This window comes from Pelecanus crispus, chromosome 6, assembly GCF_030463565.1.
Source record: "Pelecanus crispus isolate bPelCri1 chromosome 6, bPelCri1.pri, whole genome shotgun sequence".
Classification (NCBI taxonomy): Eukaryota; Metazoa; Chordata; class Aves; order Pelecaniformes; family Pelecanidae; genus Pelecanus; species Pelecanus crispus.
The window spans coordinates 1020290-1041928 of NC_134648.1; the positions used below are offsets into that span (position 1 = coordinate 1020290).

The 21639-nt window shown below is 48.7% G+C and overlaps 1 protein-coding gene across 1 annotated transcript; it reads right to left on the minus strand.

The window, feature by feature from the left end:
• Positions 1–494: 494 nt before the first annotated feature.
• On the minus strand, positions 495–13424 carry BAHD1 (bromo adjacent homology domain containing 1). Its single transcript, XM_075712998.1, has 6 exons — positions 11774–13424; positions 7933–8294; positions 5775–5934; positions 4648–4724; positions 2114–2205; positions 495–684 (listed from the first exon to the last, which is right to left on the minus strand). Exons 1-6 carry the CDS (start codon positions 13407–13409, stop codon positions 495–497), a joined length of 2517 nt encoding a protein of 838 aa, XP_075569113.1. The 5' UTR covers positions 13410–13424.
• Between the last annotated feature and the right edge of the window lie 8215 nt (positions 13425–21639).

Below are 21639 nucleotides of genomic sequence, written 5' to 3' on the forward strand. Positions count from 1 at the left end.
TCTGCCAAGGAGCTGGTCTCGGTCCTCACACTTCACATCGGGGCAGGAAAACCACAGAACTGTCACAGCTTGACTCGTACAATGCACCAAAGCATCCCTCCTGCACCTTTCCACCATTCCCACCAGCAATGGCTCTGGATTCAGTTTACTGGCTTTTATCCCCTGCAAACCCCTCCCAATATATGCATCTCTAGATACATATATAGATATAGATTTACATATGCAAGTACCTATATCTATATACATATATTTATTTTATACGTATATATTTTCATTTATGCTTTTAACGAAGTGCTGTGCTTTCAACTGCTGCCTTCCTCCACAGGGATCTGCTCCTGCACAAGCTTTTCAGTCCGAGGAAAGAGCGCTGGGCGCTCTCGTCTGCAAGCAGCACAAGGTAAGTCGTCGAGAGTGCACAGATGTCCCAGACCGTCAGCCTGCCGCCGGCTCTCTGGTGCCGCTCATCCTCACCGCGGTCCGGCTGAAGAACGGTGCTACTGCGGGTTCTTCAAGATGCGCCCGTGTCTGAAGTCGTAGACGTGACGACAGAGGAAAACCAGCTCGGGGTCAGTGTCCTCGGGCACCTTGCGGTGCAGAGGTGTGGAGTACTCTTCCGAGGGAGGAACCATAATGGTTTTCCTGCCTGGGATCCCTTCGACTCGACGCTTTGCCAAGGCACAAAATCTGCAACGCAATTACGTTAGAAGAGTCAGCACAAACTCGTTTCATCTTCCGCTGTTTGTGTCAGCGTCTCGCCGGAAGCCACAACTGTGGCTGCCCAAGGATAAGGGGTGGACGGGGAAGGGGAGGAGTGCGGAGGAGAATTAAGCTTTGCTCAAGACAAGGACGTGAAGGAGCTGTTGCTTTCGATCCCACCCTGAACTGCAGGAAGCAGCACAACGGTTTATATTTCTGTACTGGTGGATGCCACACAGTACGAAAGATGGCTGCAATTAATCCACCTTGCTTTTACTACTTTGGCCTCGTTTTTGTTAATTAGCCCCAGAAAAGGCTTACGCACCAGGCTGTTGTTTAGGCAAACGAAGAATTCGGGATGCCTTCAGGGAACATGTCTCAAAGGTGACCTTACCCACAACAGCATGAAAAAATTCTTGCCAATAGTTATTCCAAAGGACTGGGCTGTTAGAAAGGAGACAAGCTGTCTGGATCCAAAGCTTAGGGTTTTTTTGTTTGTTTGGTGGGTTTTTTGGGGGGGGGGGGGGGGGGGGGGGGTTGTTTGTTTGGCTGGATTTTTTTAGAGTTTTCAAAAGAAAGAGCAAAATTTTGCTTGCAAGAGTTTCTATACCGGTTTGTTTTTAGAAATTAAAACAGCAGAGCCCTAGGCTAGCAGCAGGACTAAGAAGAGTGCGTTAGGGCTTAAACACCCCCTCCGCTGTAAGACTGCACAGTCAACAAGACGCGTTAAATCTCTTCAGTTTTGCTGCGTGCACTGTTCTGCATTATGGATTTGTGTGTCCATTCAGCCCCTATTCTCATTCTGCCCTGCGCACCCATCCATCCAAGGATGGCAGTCTTGAATACGGATGCTCGGAAGTTCTTACTGACAAAGTTTCAATTCAGTCAGCAAGAGCTTAACAGTAAAAGCCTTAGTCACTACTCTGAGTGATGCTGCTGCCAAAAGACCCGGATCCGTGAGCACATACGCTAGCGTCTAGTGGCAACACTGACAGAAGTGTATCAGCAGGCTTTTTGGCTAGCAATGGCACCTGTGTTCCATCGGGGATCGATATACAGGACGATTTCCTGCCTTGTTCAGTTTTTAGCTCTAAGTTACGGGTTTTCCTGCGCTGTCCTCCACTGATGTCCACATGCTGTGGTACCAAGGTCATACAAGTACAAGCATTTGTGAGCCCCTTCAAGCATACATATTACACAAAACAAGACACGTAATGAATCCAGAGCGGAAGAAGCACTCACAGACTGCAGTACCGAACTTGTACGTAGAGCGAGTGTAACTCGCCCAGCTCCAGCTAGACCAAAGGCTGCAGGGCTGGGACAGTTCTGCTGGGTGATGGTTGGAAATGGGAAGGGTGACAAGAGCTGAGACAGATGAAGGTCTCAGGAACAGCAGCAAGTTAAGAGCACCACCTACCTGCAGTACTCTGCAAAGGTCAGCACGTAGCATTTCTCCTCTATGCAGGCAACACTGTTCTCGTCCTGATGCCGGGATGCAAAGATCTCATTCTGCAAGAGAAGGAAGGAAGAGGTCACCCAGCTGGCCAGGAGCCCCGGGGAGGTAGGGCCAGCTCCACACCTTCACCCATCACCTTAAAGGGGAGTCTATCAAAGCGTGCTCATAGCAGATACTCTTTAGAGCCAGTGTTTCACATAATCCAGACACCTTCCAGGTGTTTTGGGACCTATTTATGGTGCGCACCAGAACTGTATCCAGCAACATGTGAGCAAAGCACTACGAGTTCTCCCATCATTTAATGCTGCCCAGCACGCTTTGTGAGGCCAAGTGTCCAAATCCCACGCGTACTGCCAACGTTACAAAAGCACTGCAGCAGCAAGGCCGCTACCAGCTATACCACTCAGCCTCCTCTTTCCTCCTGGGGATGACAGACAGCTTGAGGCCATCGCTGAGAAGTCTCCCAGGAGATGAGCTTTTGCCATGCTGCACTGGAAAAAATAAAAGCAGCATTTGGAAAGCGCTATTGCGATGCCCAGGAATGACAAGTCAGGTAAGAGGGAGGAAGGCCGAGTCCATCAGGGGAGGTACTGCAGAGGCTCAGAAAGAAAAAAAACCAACCAACCAAACCACAACCCACCCTGCAAGAGGTCCCTTTGCTCCAGGTTATCCAAAATCTGACTTTGTGCACAGGCTCCACGTGGAAGGAGCCTTCAGACCGCATCCAGAAAGCCCAGTGAGCAACGCTCCTGCAGGCAGGAGGTCAGAGCGCTCCCCACCCACACATTCCTCCCAGCTCCTAGGGATGTTCTTCATTCATTTTCCCTTTCCTGTGCCGGAAACCCTTCCAATTCATTTGTACAGCTAAGAATTGAAATGGAGATTGAATAGCACTTTGCTGTCTTTACTACTAGCCTTTGACACACAACCAGTCTTTCTAATCCATCTCTATATCAAAGCTAAAGGAATCCCTTCTTTTCCAACCCTCTGCTCACCCCAATTCAATTAAAAAGGCTGGTTTAGTGAGGGAAGTAGCAATAGCCTTTTTTCCCAGGGTAATTTAGAAGACTTGGCTCTGCAGCAGGCAGGATTGGTTAGATATGGGGCAACCCAGATGGAGCCATTTGAAAGAATTTCAGGTGTGGTTAGATCAGCAAAGATGATCTCTGGGAATAAGGACGCTCTGCACAAGTCTGGAAGCATTACCTGCAGGCTTTGTTTCTGCTTCCAGCCGCGAGGACGGAGGCTGGAAGGAAAGACTCACAAAAGGGTCACTGTTTGGGGACACGCTTAGTCGGAGAAACTGAAAATGCCACGCCTTGCTTCTGCACGTTGGGGTTTTGGGCTACTCCTTAAATCAAAACTATCTGAGTCATCTTTGGCAAGCCCATCCCAAATGACACTCTCTCATTTGAGGTCTTGTGTAATTAAGCAGGTGTGCAAAAAAACTGGCTTAATTCCTCCTGGCCAGACTACTGGCACTCTCCCTACACTAAAAATGCCACTGGATACAGTCACGCTTCATTTACGGACCAGAAAACTCTAGGGGACCACAGTTTGGTTTAGAAACTCATCTGTGCCCTGCAAGTCAGGCAGGTACAATTCCCCGGCTGCTCCCCAGTCCTGCTCTCATCCCCTCCCTCCCTCCCCTTTTACTTAAAAAAAAGTACAAAAAGGAAAGAGGCACCAAGTATTTCGGTGGGTTGAAAAGAGCAGTAAATTCTTCATTCCCAGTTTAAAACCAGCTTGTTCGGTCACCCAACGCAAGCCCATGCAAAGCAGAGCAAGGTGTGAAGTCATAATGATTCACACGTTTTTCCTTTTAAAAAGCGAACTCTATTACACTGGCACAACATCCCCGAGTCAGTCTTTAATTCTCATCATAAATCTATACAGGGGAAGGATGATGCATCCATGTCTCTGCACAAACAAACAAGTTTCTAGAGTTTAAGCAGCAGATTAAGGGATTTGTGATAAAAAGGCAGCACATGATATCAGCACTCCAATCTCCTGCAGAACTGCAGCGGGAGCTTTTGCACTGAGCTCTGCATTTCTGGGAGAGTTAGGATACCCTTTCTGGAAAGGTGTCTGATCTTGGTTCAGTATAAACTCACTCATCCTTACTCCTAAGGTAGCAGTCAAAACAACTTTTCACTTAATGCCCAGGATTTTCTCAGATTAAAGGGAGAAACATTAAAACGTAACAGAGGCGGCCACATAAAGAACGCAGCAGCTTCTGTTACAGCCCAGAGTTTCCACACATGACAATAAATTGGGGAAAAGCCCATATATAGGACACCACCACTCAACACATCTGGCAACAGCTGCATCACAGCCAAGAGACAGCTCCGTTTTACTCAAAACAGAAGCTCAGCCCCCCCGAGTTGGAGGCCACCCAGGAACGCAGCGAGATGCTCGGGCTCATCCCCTCTCCCTGCTGAAACGCAGCCATACCGGGATCCCCTCGCCCCGGGTTTCGCCCGGGGATGGCTCACCTGGTGCATACTGGGATTGCGGCCTCCCTGAGTGTGCTCCGGTCTGTAATACCAGAGGAGGCTCATCATCAGCTCCCCTGCAAGAAGATTTATTAAAATACGTTAAGGCTCAGTTTTCTCGTGGCCTTTTCCCACTAACATCCAGCCTCCTCCTCCTGCTTCATCCCTTTCATTTCCATAGCGCTCACGCAGAGGCAGCTGTGCCGTGATAAATATTTCATGCTGAACTAGGTGTCCTTTTGTTACAGCAAGAAGCTGTATGAAGTCGGTCACATTGCTATTCCATTACACCTTCACCCCCTCCTCCTTCTGGTACATCGTCACAAAGAGGCCAGTTAGCCACAAAAGAAAAACCCAACCCCAAAACAAAACCCGAGCACAAAAAACACCCACCCAAAAACCCCACACCACCAAAAATTAAATGTCTCCATCTGAAAAAAGTATCCATTCAAACCACAAGCTGGAAAGGATGCTCATCCAAAGCTCGGTATTTGCAGCATTAACTCCCAGGTTAATGCCGGAATCGCTGTCGCAGGATGACATGACAAGCCGGGCCTCACCACACATTGATCGCTTCCTTTTACACATAACTTTTTTTTTTTTTTTAAAAAAAACCAGCAAGACCCGTACTTTGCAACATTTGGCACAGCTTCCCTGGCTCGGGTATCGCTAGCCAGACGTGGGACCTTAACATCAGAACCACTCTACTCCAGTCACCACCCCTACTGGGGTCCCATGGAGAGCTCCTGCAGGTAAGCCCGCGCTCCACACCAGCTCCCGGCCCAGGTGCTGCAGAGAGCACGTGAGTGAACAGCAGCTCCCGCGATGTCTGTTGCAATGATAATAAAGGAGATCGTTGCTAAGACAGGCACTTGGCAGATATTATATGCTTTCACAACCAGGAAGATTTTGATTACCAGTCCCAGGCTAGTGATCAAAGAGCGTTTCAGTTCCTGAACAATCTGAACAAAAGCCATGGAGCTAATCTCTTCCTCTTCATCACCTGGTCTGGCAGCAGCCGAGTACCCGAACAAGCTTGCGGCTCTCCCGAGATCCATCACTCCCCTGGTTCCAGCTCACCCTCATCTGTCAAGCACAGGGCAATACACACTCTTTTGGCACAGTACCTGTTTTGGGGTCTTCCCACAGTGCCGATATCTTCGCAACGTACGGCATAGATTTCTTCCGGGGTCCTGATTTCAAGAGGACGGTATCTCGTACCCGGATAATCTCCCCATCTCTCTCCACAGCCTGATAGCTCTTGCGAACAGCCGGCTCTGGTTCATTCTATACCATCAGAACACACACAAAAACCAAAATAACCTGAGCATACAGGCAAAGAGTTTATTGTTTGCTACCCCAACCCAAGACTCCTTCGGTCCTGCTGCGAATTAAAAATTTGCCTAAGCCTACTCTGAGCTAAGTGCTTCCACTCCAACAGATCTCCGAGAGAAGTCATACAGCATTAAGACCACTTGTGGCATCTCTATTCCCACCAGGTTGGTTTATAACAGCAAAGAGCAGGTCAAACAAATGACTTTTTCTATGGGGAGGGCGTTCATAGGTAAAGAAAGTTCACTGAGGAATAGCATCCAAGTGCTCACAGGTCATACGTGGCCATCATCTTCAAATAAAGCAAAACACAATTATTTCTCCTAACGTAGTGCTGGCAGCAAGGAGCAGCTCACCAGCAGGGCAGCAAGTCTCACAAAAGCACATATTTCTGTAATTAATGCCCTTATTTCAAGTGAAAAAACCCAATTGTTCCTTCAATTCTGCATGCAAAAAAAGAACCTTCAGAAAAATCACCATTTTATCTGCCTACCTGTAGGTGTGCATTTCCTTCATATTCAGAGGCACAGAAAACTAGGCATTATTTTGAATGCTATGCATTTCCCCAATACAAACGTTGTAAGAAAACAAATAAAACATGAAATATTTCACATGAACAGGGCAGGGAGTGGCAGGGAGGCTGCAGCATAAAGCTTACCTTCACAAGATTGCTAACGTTTCCTTTGTACCCTCTAACATTACAGAATGATCACTTTTTGGACTACGAACTGGGGGGTTTTATTTTATTTTTCTGAAATGAGTTTTCAGAGCAATGCCTGGGCAGGATGGGTTTAACCTCCTGCCAGATCGCCCAGGCAAAATCAGAAGCATTACGCGCCAGGACTTAAGGAGATTAACGGTGCGCTGCTCCTTTCAAAGCGTCCAAGTCTGAGTGACGGACGCAAGAGGCCCGTCTCTGGCTTTCACAGGCTTCAGCCTTGCACAGCCCTCGGTACCTGTACGCAGCCCGAAGAGCTGAAGCTACAAAACCTGTCCTGGACGATGCTCTCGGCAGCTCGAGGTTATATGGCCGCACCAAGCGGCGGCACAGACGAGTCCGCTTGGCCCACAGCTCCCCTTGCTGCTGGCGTTTACTGCACGCAGTTCAGTGCCTTGTCCCACCTTCCCAGACAGCGTGTGGGTCCAGATTTTAAGTCCACAGCTCTTACGTTTTAATAACATGAAGGATATTGCCTTCTCTCTCAACTGAAGTGGGCTTTGCTGTAGTTACATTTTCTGGCAGGAAATCTCCCATCTTGCAGGAGCCAGTCTCTGGCCCTGAAGACAACAAATGGGAAAGTACAGACAAGAAATCCTTGAAGGAGGGACTGGCCATGCCACCAGATAAGTTACAAGAAGGGGGATATCGGGTGCTAGAAAAATTCCACCTGGGAGCCAGGATACTGTCTCAGTCCTCTGTGCTCTCTGGGAGATCGCTGCTGGGCTACAGACACGGTCAGCGAGAACAACCACCTTACGAGAGCTACGTTTAGACAACTGCTCCTTGTAACAAGGCTAAAACCTCCCTCATTTTCTCAAACAGGTTTGCCCTAACCCCAGGAGGAAGAAGCTGGAGAAGAATCTCTCTGTAGGACAGACTCACAGGTGCAACAGGGGCCACCCTTGCACACGCCGAAGCCAGAAGCATTCGTCATCATGGCATTTCAGCTGACGCTAGCACAGGAGCAGCAGGTTTTCTTCCCTTTCCAAACCGCCCGTCATGCTGCGCAACGTAACACCAGGGCACACAAGAAAAACGCAGCCAACAGCAGCTCGAAGCCCAGCCAAAAGGCACTATTTGCTTCTCCAAGAGGTTCTAGGTGGCATCTAGTGACCATCTCCGCCTTGAAGGCCCGAAAGGCTCTCAAGCCTTCATGAGCTGAGTCACCTGAAGATGCACGAACGGGTATAGCCGTACCCACAGACAAAAACCAGCACCCCGCAGACACCTACCACAACGTAGACAGCCTTCTCGCAGGCTGTGCCGACGGGTATCCAGCCGTTGGTAGCTCTCCGCCTGCTGATGCGTTGCTGCTTTGGATGGGAATGACCTCCCGCCGCTTTGCTGTCGGAGGCGTGGAGACAGCCCGTAGTATTTCGGAGACCGGATTTGGAGCCGCTGGGAGGCTTTGAGCTCTGTGGACATTCTCGGGCCATGGTCTGAGGGTCAGAGTTGGGGGTCTGCAGATGAGGAACAGGCTCTGCAGCCGGTGGCACGCTGGGTACAGGACATCCTGAGAGCGGGTGGGCAGGCGACGCGGGGTGCCCTGCCACGGGGATTGTGAGGTTCAGCTGGTCCAGAGACTTGCAGCCTTCTAACAGAAGGGAAGAAGAGAGGCATGTATCTCACTCGAAATAGAAGATGACTACACAATCAAGACTGTCCCAAACCACCACCGCTTTCCCCTGAAATTCTCTTTATTGCATTATAGCAGCAAAGACTCTTCACGTTGTAGTTTCATTTTGCACTGTCACTGGATTCTAAAAGCAAAGACATTTCCAAGCCTGCAATGCTCCAATATGTTGCTGCCGATGACACTGCACTACAACAAACCCATCTGAAATCCCCCAAAGTAATGCCAGCCAGTAATACGCATAAGGCTGGCCAGTGTCCAAAGCAGTTCCAGCCTGTCAATATGTATAAAAGAAATAAAAGGCTTATCAAAACGATGGGAAGGATTAAACCACACTAGCAGAAGCCGCCAGCTTCTTTCAAAAAGCCAAATTCTACTAATCAGGGAAAATTGAGAAGATTCTCCAAATTAACTCCACAAATATGAAACAACGTGGAACAAAACTACGTAAGATGATGCACGCTGCTGCCTTCAGCAAAACCCTGTCCCTAAAGCAGGCGCATTAACCACAACAGGTTAGCACGTCGGCTGACGCTGCCTCTCAAAAGCATCCCAGAACAGCTCACACCGCTCCAGGAGTCACAGAACAAGCCCTCAACCCAGGCCAGCGTGCCCGACAGAAGAGCAAGTCAGATCTGAATTACCTACCCTCAGCGGGAAGAAGCTCCCAGCCCAATATACAATGCACCCCTATTCCCTAAAACAGCAAGCGTGCTTTTTGGGGTGATAAAAAGGGCAGCTTCAGCCAACCTCCAGGAGATGCCTCCAGACTGGAGCATGTCCTAGCAGACCTGTGGGATTGCACTGCTGCAGAGCTGCAAAAAAAAAAAAAAAAAAAAATCTAAAAGTGAAAAACCATCTGAAGCCACCAAGCTCCAGGTGAATAACTGCCAAGATGCCCTTGCAGTAACAGGAAATCATTGCCTCCTGTCTCCCACTTGACCCTCCCCAGGAGGGCTGCAACAAAGCCGCTGCTGAACTGCAAGCGCGAGGGCTGCTACGGACCGTCGTCCACTTTGCTGACCCTGAGCAGCAAATGCCGCAGCAGCTCGCTCAGCGAGCCAAGACGTCAGGACGCGAGTTCAGGTATCCTGCCTGGCCTTGGCAGGCACGGGACCCACAGAGCAGTGAATCACCTCTTGAGTATTTTGCTTACAAAAGCAGTTTTCGAGCTTGAGCTAAAGCAGGATGAAGCCTCACAAAAAGTATCTGCTAAACTTCAGGAGAGTGGTGCAGACCTGGCCTTGCCGGCAGCCCCGGGGCTCCTTCCTTGGTCGCGCACGCTTCCAGCCCCTGCGCCGGCGCTGGGGCTAAAGCGCCTCTCGCCCCCGCCACCCTGCTTCCACCTCGCGCGCTGCAAACAATCCGCGGGACGGGGAAAGCAATGCGCATGGCATCCCCCACGTACGGCAGACCACGAATGCCCAAGGTTAACAGCCCGATCCCTCGATTTGTACCAAACAGACCCCGGTGTTTCCATACAAACGTCTTGAACACGCCAAATGAGACGATACGGCGCGAGGCGCGTGACACGTCAAGCCAGATCCCCTCGTGCAAGCGCTCTCAGATGGGAGCCTGTTGCTTCCAGCCAAAGTACTCCTTTAGTTCACTAAAATAACCCGCTCTAGGGAAGGATGAGATTTCAGAAGCACACACTTCCATAAAAATCAACTCCTAAGCCTAGGTCCCTGTTAATATTCTAGGAGACCTCCTTATACATTTCAATCCGCAACACAAAGTCTAAATTATTCCGATGTTGTAGGCTTTTAAATCAAAGTTGCTCACAGGAAGGAAATCGGAATCAGTGAAGCATTTACACTTACAGTCAGCTTTAACCCAGACTGCACCGTGTCCAAAAAGTGTGCTAGGAAAAAAAAATTATCTTGCCACTTACAAACCCACACCGAGAAAGATCTTAGCAGTGGGGTGACGCACGGCTAGTAAATACGTACCCCTGGAACCACTACTGCGCCTGCCAGCACCATGAGAAATTACCGAGTTTGCAGGGAGGGCTGAACTCCAAAAAAAAAAAAAGAAGTTTCCACTGCCTGCATCCTTCTGGTTGCACGAAGTTAGAGGCACTGGCATGCAAAATTTCAGGAACAAAGTAGACCGACATGACCTCAGGGCGCTACACGGAAAACTGTCAGACAAGAACACATTGCTGAGCCAGTTGTCTTGCAAGCATTCAACTTTAAAGAGCGCTGAAGCCACCAGCGCACGCTGTCTAGCTGCTACCGTAGGAAGCGGCACCATGACAGCGGGGATATTTAGGGAAAACGGAAATTATACTTCAACCAAATGCTCCTGAGTTTCAGCAGCTTCCTACGACGGAAGATGACAAAGCCTCGCTCAAACCGAGCACTGAACCAAAATTTCATCCACCTACCTGAAAATCTGTTTTAAGTGGATAAGTCATGCCTCCTCCTGACTCGAACACGTGGTTAACTGAAAGCCCGATGTTTACCCTCTCAACAGCTGAAGCAGCAGCCTCGTCTATAGACCGCAGCGTTTGCGAACAGCAGCGCTGTCTAGCAGGATGGCTTTTATACCGAGTACTGGTGTCTGATAACCCCCACGCAACAACCCAGGTTTAAATATTTCAGAAGATATTTTTCAATAGCAAAGGCAAAGCTCCAAGATAAAGCACGCTGGAGGACAAAGTCTGAAAAACAGGCGGGGGACAGAAGAGAGCCAGGCAAGCAACTACATCACCTCTTGCGCTGTCACCTGTTCTCGTTTTCAGACATGGTTTAAGAGCAAAGATGGGACCACTACTCCCCAAACTAACAGCGTACCTGGCACTTGTACCACCACAGCGGAATTCAAGCATCTGTCCAAACAGCAGACTCGAACTGAATCGCTACGCAGCCCTACCAGATCTGATCTATAAAATCTTAAAAGACTGCAATCCCCATACCGCTTGTACCAGTAAGAGTCTAATGACCGAGGCAACGCCTGCTTCTTCACACCGCTCCGCAAGGATGCTTCGGTCCCGAGAGCGAGCTTTTGGGAAGGGAGGAGTAACTCAGCCCAACGTGCTTTAGACCCTCCGCTCAGAGCAGCGCAGCAGGATGGCAAGAAGCCTCGCAGAGCATGTAGGAACTAAAAACCACTCATTTTACACAGATCAAAGCTCAGCAGTTAGCTCCAGCATGACAAGTCATGAGTCACCTTCTCACTGCCCAAATCCTTTCACCGATTCTATGCTTTCCACACCAATAAGACCTTCCAGCGGGAAAAACCCTCAGGGCTAAAAATGGGGGAAGGGGAGGCGAAACGCAGATTCTTTCCGAGCTGCAGTTCGGCTGCCAAGCTGAGACGCACCACGTGCAGAGGGAGCTTGCCTCCTGGCAACGAGATACCTTCATTAGCCACCGCGCCGAAACAGCCCTCTTCTAAGAACGCCGAACGAGATTTACTCGCACTTTGCGCCTTACCTGCTGCAAAAGGCATTTTGTAGGGGTAGCTGTTCCGTCCTGCGTGCACGCTGCTAATCCTGCCCTCTGGCACGTGCACGACTCCACAGACGCTGTAACTGTTAATCGCTGTTCCTTCTCCACAACAGTACGGAGAGTTACACCAGTGGAGTGGCTGGAAATGAGCACCCGATGGCAAGGAACCGGGCGATACCAAGAGCCCCTCGCAGGTAGCCGATGGCGAAAGCTCGTCCTTGGGGTAAACGGAGCAGTGAGAGTAGCCACTGTATCCACTTTGGCCATAATAAACGTAAAACCCGTTCAAGGGAGTCAGATGCGAGGATTCATAGAGACATCCACAATCTGTGTGATTTCCGGGCACGGGCAAGGGAGGGAACTGCTGCACGGGAAAGGAAGGCTGATGAAATTCCTGTTTGGGGGTCGGGGATTTCTCTCCGGGTCTTCCATACTCTGGCTTCATGGAAGCTTGTCCACCCATAAGCAAAGGCAGTCTGTGGTAGAAGCCCTCTGTGCTAGCGTAGGAGCTAGAGAGCGACTCGTAAGGGACGGGTTCTGTCACCCCGTAGAGCCTAGAGGAGTCCCGCCGCTCCCCTTTCCCAAAAGGGCCTAGAGCGAGTCCTCGCCAGCCGTGCTGACCTTCCATTTTTAAGCTAGCCGCTTCCTTCTTGGATTTGACGCAATTCTTCCTACCGGCCTTGGCCCATTTGAGCATAGATTTTGAACAGTGGTTCTCGGACTTGCCCTCTCCGTCCGATTTACTCCTCTGCTTCAGGGGTTGGTCTTTCTCGTGGGTCAGCTTCAGAAAGGCCACAGCATTCAGGCTGGCCAGTCTCTTTGGGGTGGGATGATAGGAGACGGCACCGTCCTCCCGCTTTGTCCCATCATCGAAGACCTCATCCAGTGAATGGTCACAGGTATTGCATTTCTGACTGGGCTCGTGCCGGTTTTTTCCTTTCCCTGTTTTCACAGCTGTTTTTTCCAACGCAGGCCAGTTGTCGCCAGCCTTGCAATGCAAGCTCTTAACGGTACAGTCTCCACCAGCTTTAACAGAGTCTCTCCGACAACGCCTGCCGGATAATAAGCCATCGTCCCGTTCAAAAAGCAGATTGTTCACCGCCTCTGCGTTCAGCGAGGCCAGCCGGCGTTTCCTGGGCTCTGAAGGAGCAGTATCAAGGTCTTGCTCTGTCCCTGGATAAGTTATTGTGCACTTTTCCCCAGATGAATCACTCTTCCCTGCTCCCACAGGCTGAACTTGTTCGGAGAACAAAGCAGGTCCCAAACCCTCCATCCAACTGGAAAGGTCCTTTTTTTTACAGCTCTGGGCCTGTTTCGACAGAGATCCAGCCACATCCTCCAGCCTGGTGAGGAGCACTTTGCAGGTCTTTTTGTTCACCGAGGGGAGCAGACGTCTCCGCAGTGGGTACGTCTTTCGCACTTCATGCAAATTCTTGCTTTTGTTCGTCCCTACAAACCCACTCGGACAGTTTGGAGCCTCGGAGGCATCTCCGTCTCTCTGCTCGCCACACTCTGCCTCGGTCCTGTCCATCCTCCTGCTGCCTGTCGGCGACGAAGCGTGGCCAGCAGAACCAGCTGGATGTTTCAGAAGGAAAAGTTGTTTCTTCCGGGCATGCGTCATAGGATCAATGTCCAATCCTGAGAACGAACAGAAGAAAACATCTATTAATATCGCCAAGAGGGACCCATCTCCTCACAAAGCACCAACTGCCAATTAGGAAATATTTGGGGAAGCTTGTTTCTATACACAGTAGAGTCTTTTTGGGTGATGGCCAGTTAAGCCAATTAAGAGACAGGATGCAGCGAGATGTTCTATGGCTTAATATTAAACCACATGATCGTAATTAAAAGCAAGGTGGCGACGGCAAATGCCACAGGAGGTGGGAAAACCAGGGTACGGCCAGAAAGCCGTTTCACCCAGCTCCCGGTCCAAGCGCGCTCCCTGTTACACCGATGTCGTTTCTAACGCATTACAAATTCTCATCAAGTCTAAAGCTGATCTGAATGCTGGTCCAGGGCATGCAGCAGAAATAAATCCCAGGTATTTGACTGCTTGCGTGTTGATACAGGCAAGCTGTTTCATTGTCGTTTTCTGAAACAATTAGACAAAAGAAAAACAAAAAGTCCACCTACTCATGTAAAAAGTAAACTCGGTCTATTAAGCAGAGATCTGCCAACATTAATAAATTAAATACATGCAAATCTCTATGCAGGTTAGAACCTGGCTACTCACTGCTGTTGTTGTTCCCCACAGTTGCATTTTTGTAAATGTTGTACACATTAAATAACCAAATCGTTACAGTCAGCAGAGAGGCCCTAAAAATATGTTTACAGGAGGAAAAAGAATTACTCATCTGTATGTCATTCCTGACTTTTCATCTAGATGCTATGTCAAGTCATCGTTCAAAACCAACACAAATTACTAAAATGTAAAAAGAAAGAGATAAGAATCTGCACCCAGTACAGGAACCGCCTTGCTGAAGGCACGGCTGAGCAAACCAACACCCAGCACCCCAGCGAAGCCGCTGGCAGACCGGACGGCCTCAGCACACCTGGACTTTCCCAGTTCGGTAGAACATTACAGAAACGGTCCTGCTCCGATTGGCCCTAAGAGGGAACTTTTCCTGCAAACGCACAAGGCAGGCCAGCCTCGGGAGGAGGATGGCTCCCTCCGAGCAATACATGGCAAGAGGTCTCCGTGGGAAGGCAGGGAGGAAGCATCCAACCCAGAAGAGGTGGGGACAACTGCGGATTGCCTTCACCCAAAGCATCAGTAGCAGAGGCTGGCTGCTCACCGACAGTCACGCAACGAGTACGTCCCAGGTTTCCGGCCACGCCACAAGTAGGAGCTTACTACTGAACGGCCTCTCGGTATTTAATAAGCAAACAACACAAGAGGAACAGCACCGTCTGGAGAGCCCCTGCAGCCATGAGTTGGCTTCCTGAGTTATCCAGCAAACTAAGCCCAGTTTTTAGTTTTCCCGTTCCATTTTTAGCAGAAGGGTTACCACGTCTTTGTACTCTTCCATTTCAACTTCAGCACGTGACCTGCAGCAGGCTTGCGTCAGTTATTTGAGGAATAAAGTGATTTTGCAGCCCGAAGGAGCACACATTCATGTAGGAAGCTGCAGATCTAACATGAAGAAAGGATACAGGTAGGTGACAGTAGCCTATAAACATTAAAAAAAGTCAGCCTAATTCAGTGATATTGGAACAGATTTAATTAAGCCTCTATCTGAGCATTGGAAACAGCAGAAAAGGACACTTGGCTTGCATTTAATGGTATTTATTAGATAGACTGATTCCCTTTATTGGCACCAAGGAGCCGGTCTTCATATTAGCATCAATGTAGGAGCGGTTCGATCCTCCCTGCGATCAGGCATTTGCTGGCACAGCCCTCAATTGGCACGATCGACACTGGTCTGTCACTTTTGAGGCTCTTAATTAAAGCTACTACTGCTTTTGCAGCCATTAGAACAAAGCTACCGAATTACAAGAACCGTTCATTCGATATGGTTTAATCAAGCTGATAATTAGATTATCTATTTGAAATAAGCCGAATGTGTTTGAATTGACTTGCTTATATATACATTAACTAAAAGAAACTTAGGAATTGAAACCCACTGTGGTTTGCACATTACTTTTTGAGATGTCAGACTCTTCCCGACATGTTTTGGGGTAACTGAGCCTTTGCACCCCATTACACGCAGGACACCTCCCTTGGCTAGTGCCCAAACAGGAGCGCTCCGTGGGGAGCAAACCTTCACGCATATCCACGTTTTTCTGACAAGAAAAACAGGTTCTGGGAATTAGGAGGATGCTTATCAAGTCAGACAGACAGTCTCCCCCAAAATTGGAATTCTTGTGGCACAAGAGGCCAAACTGACCACACACAACCTCTGAGGCTTGCAAGAGGACTATAATTTAAAAAATAAATCAGGCAGAGTGGGGTTTGGCAGTGGTAGACCAGGCATCCTATATAACCATGCCCTGGGGAGGATAACTTTTCCCAGGCTATATGGACCAGTGGTTTCCCTGCAGCTCTCATCCTACTTTCTGTTGTCCTCGCTGAGAGACCGAGCCTCTGGCAGAAGTGCTCAGAGAGGTGAAAAACCCCAAATAAACAACCGTGGCTTGCCTTAAAAACCAGCATCAGCCACCTCTTTCTCCTCACGCTTTCGCAAGCAGCAGTCCGACCTCCTGGCCACTCACCACACATCCTTCACTTGCTGGGGCTTTACAGCCTGTTAGCGTTGGAATGAGTTAGAGTATCTGTCAAAAACCGAGTACTACAGACCTGACTTTGTTCACGCCACATCGGCACTAAAGTTAGAAAAAGTCTGGTAGAGACTGAAGGGGCTTTTTCCAACAGCGAAGTAGAGTCATTAACAGCACAGTGACCATCTTCCCTGTCTGACCCCATAAGGGATGCCAAGACAAACAACAGCTTGAATAAAATATCTTTCCTGGAACCTAAGCATAGGAACATTTTAAGTAGCAATACCCGAAACAGAAACCGATTCCCCCCCCCCCCCTTCCTTTTTTTTCTACATAGATTTCCTGGAACTGTGAGAAATCCACCTCCCTCCCCAAAGTCCAAATGCTAGACCCTTCCTCCAGTGCGGAAAAGGTAGCAACATCTTGCCGTGTTGTAATGCATTTACAGCTAATACTCTAACGCAGCTTTCATCACTGACAGGCTGCGACCAGGAGCGTCAAGAGAAACACTCGAGTTGAACACGCAGAGATGACAGTAGAGATATTGAGTCAAAAACACAGTAAAGTGGGAAGAGCACCAAGATTCGATGCAATCCATTTTAAGAGTCTCAGATGCATAAGTCCTTTGACACAAGTTCTTAGGCACAATACTAATCAAGCAATCACAGGCAGCTGGGGTTTTTTATTTATTATTTTTTAATAAAAGTTGGTTACGTCTGCATAGATCTCCTTCTTGGCACCCAGTCTCCAAGTTCTCTCTCCCACACTCAGAGGTCAGCTGCTCTAACGCTACGAAGCACTTGCCTACAGATGAGTAACTAAATATCTGGAAATTTGTGGAAAGACAAAATAAGCCAACCCCACACATTCTGGCACAATAGCCGAGCAAATCCTTTAAGCGCCAGCAAGGAAAACACCAGTACCATCCAGCAACACTTCCACATGATTGCAAACCCTCCGAAATCCAGCTTTACAGCAGAAACACAGGACAACACGCAGAAATACAATCCAAGTAACTTAAGCAAATGCAGAAGTCGGCATTACTCTCAGAAATTTCCACAATGGATTCCTTGGTTAAACAAAAAAACCCCAACAAAAAACCCAGCCAAATTTCTCCCCAACCTACTCAGTCTGGAGACCAAGAGAAGGTCATTCTTCCAGATCACACCCTATTAAAAACCTCAAGTCCAAAGTCAGGTGAATTCTGTTTGTCTTCAAACGCATGACTGAATCCCATTTGCTCTGCGCTCGCTCAATATTATCAGCATATTATCGGTAGAAATAAAGCAATTTTGTGTGGATCAGTTACAAAGCGTGGTTAAAAAGGTTCGGTTTCTACAGAGGGAACTTCCCCATGAGATCACCACAATAAAACAATCGCCATGACCCGCAGAGTGGTTTGTAGAAGCTGGAGTGTTGTTTATCCTCCCAAGTCCTTTTTCCAACGTAATACTCTAACGGAGGTGGGTACAACCAGGTTTAGCATCCATAACAAATCTTATTATTCCAGAGCCATACGCAATGTGAATTTATTACAAACTATCATGACCAAAGGGGGGAGGAGAGAAGATACCAACAGTCGGCTCCATATCCCACAGAAGCCAAGTGCAACGTTTTAGATCTGTTCCTCAACATCTCTTTTGCAGAAACTCTCTCACTTCTCTACAGAAGTCACTCTCAGCCTGGAGAATTTCGTGCATTTTTCTATTCTCCATTTGTCATACACAGGTGCAGAAAGAGCCACCCCGAGCCTTGTGCTAAGGAGGGTTTGCTACCAGACTGCTGTAGCGATGCCACTGCCAGTTTTGGAGAGGTATTGTGACAGGCATGAAGAAAAAAAAAACCTACTAAACCAACAATTTATCCACATGGCAAGCATGCAACCAGCAACAGGCACCAAATAGTCTTACGAGATCGCTCTATTGAACAGAAGTCATCTTTAGCACACCGGACTACCAAGAAGTGTTTCCATGCCTACAGAACCTCTTGCATTGCATTGCTAGCGAGGTGCTCCCGCTCCTTCACTTCTCAGCAAAAAGCATGGAGCGGCTAAGACTACTGGCTTACCTGTGATCTAGCAACCCGTTTTCTTCCCCCAGCATCACACAGAAGCGGAGCTTTTGAATGCTGCTCAAAACCAAACCACCTGACAGTCAAGTGTATCGCGCCTCAAAACCACAGTCATGCCGAGTTCCTTTACAGCAAGTACTGTACATGTTTCAGCTAGAAAGGGAGAGTGTCAGGGCTCTTCATCCTCTTTCCACCTTTCTATTGCTCCACAAAGCAAAGAAGAAAAGACAGCTGTGCCCAGAAGGCTCCAAGAAACCACAAGATAATCCCAAGAACCGAAAGCAAAGATGGTTGAGCCAGAACTACCCATTCACTGCTTGCAGCTGAGGAACTGAGTTATACGTAAATGTCTTCTCACCGTTAATCATCAGGAACGAAACAAGTTCAACAAAGCAGCTTAGTCTAACCAGCTGCATCTAGACCCACCAAGCGTTTTAAAGCTAGCTGGAATTGCTGCCTCCTTCCTCAAACTGGACTAGTTCTGAAAAATCATCTTGACAGCTGTTGAACCCAAACCAGATCAGAATAAAGAAAAATTAAAAAAAAAAAAAAAAAAGAAAAACAAAACCTGGTCCAATTTTCTGTGAGAATAAAACCATTACCCAAACAGCAAAATCAGAAGAGAGTTGATGCCTCATTAGTAGGAAAATAAGCAAGTGTGTTAACAGCTGCATTTTCTGTAATCACACAGCTGCAGCATCTGTCTCCCTCTCCCTATCACTTGATTGCAAGTGAAATTAGAAGAAAACTAGTCTGGGACTACCCATTCAAGCACCATTTCCTTTCCAAAGCTTCACTATGGAGATGCACTCATTCCAAGGAGACGATGCCAAAAGCACAGAAATTTAAAGCTTTTAAAGCTCCTAATCCATTTGGCACTTCAGTAATACACAAAGAGTTACGACAACACGAATCTTCCTCTCTGTGCGCAGCACCGTTTTGTCGACTTCCAGCCCCTGTTTACTTGAAGTTATATCCATTTAAATTGGCGCAGCTTATGCTATGACAACAGCCCTGTAACTGTAAGTATCTGGAGGATTGGCTCCTTTCTCCCTGCTGCTTTTACAGTCGAATAATTCTCGGTGCTATAAGGAATGTGTTGCATGAAGGAAGCCTCCCAGGAGCTCTCGGAAATCTGGATAAATCACAGAAGCGTCAGGTATCCAGGCTGAATCACCGAAATGCTGCACCAGTCCCACGAGCGGAAGCATCATTTCAATCTCAAACATGTAGAAAAACTGTAATTGTTGCAGGCTGCAATTTGTCTTCCCAGGGTCCAGCCCCGATTTTTCTCCAGAGGCCCATCGAAAGCTCCATCATCCACATGCTCCAGAGAAAACTGTTTGTACAGAGCTCATTAGACTGCAGAAAAGGCTTGTTTCTCTCTCTCATCAGCACGGCCCTCACCATTTGCCAGCACCACCTGAAAACCACGTGAATACCGTACTGGAGGACACAGCCCACGCGCCCGTAGCTTCAAAAAGGCTCGCGAAAAGGGATCTGGGGCGACCGTCGCACAGTCAAGAGAGGATCTCTGGAAGTTGTATGGGACTGCTCTGCTCCGCTCCCCGGTCCAACACCAGCAATTATAACTTCGTTGCGAAAGCCTGTGCTCCAGCCACATAGCTAGGAGTGTTGCAGAACATGTGTGGCCGTGATAAATTACAGCGCTCAGACAACTGCAATTATAATCCGGTGCTTGAAACACAGAAGTGCTCTACCTGTCGGAAAGCGATGGCAATCCGAGAACGAAACACGCTGGGGTGCAGTCCCTACTTGCACGGATGACCGCTTGCACAAACATGAGCTAGACCTGTTAACACCCCGGCAGAGAAGTTCCCCAGCTGATTTCTTGGGAGGGCCTGTCCTAGCCTTGATTATCTACTTTCAGATCTTGCCTAGTGGCAGTGCTCTGAAATGCTTTGCAGGGAAGCCAAAATTAAATTTCTCCGGCTGTTCTCACACTCTCCACAGCCCCAGCAAGCAGCGTTCACAAGGAAGAGAAGAAAAGAAAAAAAAAAGGGGAAAAAAAAAAAAAAGAAATCCCTGCTGCACCACCAAAGCCTGACCTCAGTGCACGAGAGCCCCATAAACAGGAGCCTTCCCAGCAGCTGGAGCAGGCAGAGCGCCCTGGGCAGAAGGCGCTCCCTGAATCCCAGGCTCTGATCTCCTCTCTGCAGGCAGCGTTTACGACCAGCACCGCGACACAGTTTGCCAGCCCCGGGGAAAGCGGCCCTGTTCAAGCCGCCAATGCAGAAAGCGGAATTCAAAATTCCCTAGCCAAAGCAATTTGGAAAGCCCAAAAAGACCCGCTGCCCGGGCCGGGAAGGCATTTCGCATCTGGTGAATCTCCCCTGCCATCGCCAACGCCAACGCCACCGCGCGGCTCCCAGCCCGCAGCAACGCGCAAGCTGCGCTGGCCGCGTCGCGCTGCGCAGGTACGCCCGCAGCTACAGGCGGGTTTAGGTTCCGACTCTTACATCTTTCGGCAAAGGCAGGCACACGCTTTCGGAGAAGAGATTGGATCGAGAACTGTTCAACTAACTTCACTTGCTGAAGCTTTTTCACTTAGGAATAAGCTGCTTAATTCAACTCACATGCAGTTGAGAAAAGCCAGCTCTTTCAAAGCCAGTGGGAAAGAACGATGTCCAAGTTTGGGGGAGAGTGGGAAAACGTTTCCTCAAAAATCGATGACAAGGTGCATTGTTTGGGGGACTATTGCAGCACCTGGAAAAAGCACATTCCTTTTTGGAAAGGCACCACGTTTCCATTCCCCATTACTGATGCTAAGAAGCCGCATAATCTGCGCTACGTTTTCAGTGAAAGGCTGCCACTTCGGTTGAATATTCAGTAAATGCTGTAATAAAAAATAAAGGTGGGAAGTAATATGTGACCTCAGCAACTCAACCATCAGTCGCCAAAACCAGATCAAGTTTTGTGGCCACGGTCTGTTTATAGATTTGCATTAAAGTAAAACCAAAGTTTCTGAATGCAAAGCCTTCACCGAACACCCGTCTGTACAGCCACGACCAACATCTGCAAAACCCACTTCCTATGGCCTGTAAGAACTAAAGATTTCCACCCCCAACAGTTGCCACAAGCCTTCTGCTCGTGACCCGAACGTAAAGCAGCGCTGTTCTGCGCCTCTGCGGGAAGTTTTGACGCTGCTGTTTACAGCCTTGCCAAACAGCCCCGCCAAGGCGCTTCAGGTGAGTTCAGGGCTCAGGAAGCAACAGCACCGCCACGGTTTCGTACGTGCTCTCTGGAGAAGAGATGCAAGAGCTGTGCTTATCCACAAGCAAAGCCACCCTCGCCTCCCCAAAACTCCAAACCCACTACAAACCCAGGAAAAACTGGAAGCAAGTGGAGATCGGGATTTTGTTCTGCCCCCTTAGTTTGCTCAGAGACCGACAAATGACCGCCGTCCCTCGCTCGGAGGGGACACGTTTCTTCTTGTGTTCAGAAAACGGGGAGAGGCGGCACTTGGGGACATGGTTTAGTCTAGTCTACCCTTGATTGGTTTAGTGTGGACTTGGTAGTGTTAGGTTAATGGTTGGACTGGG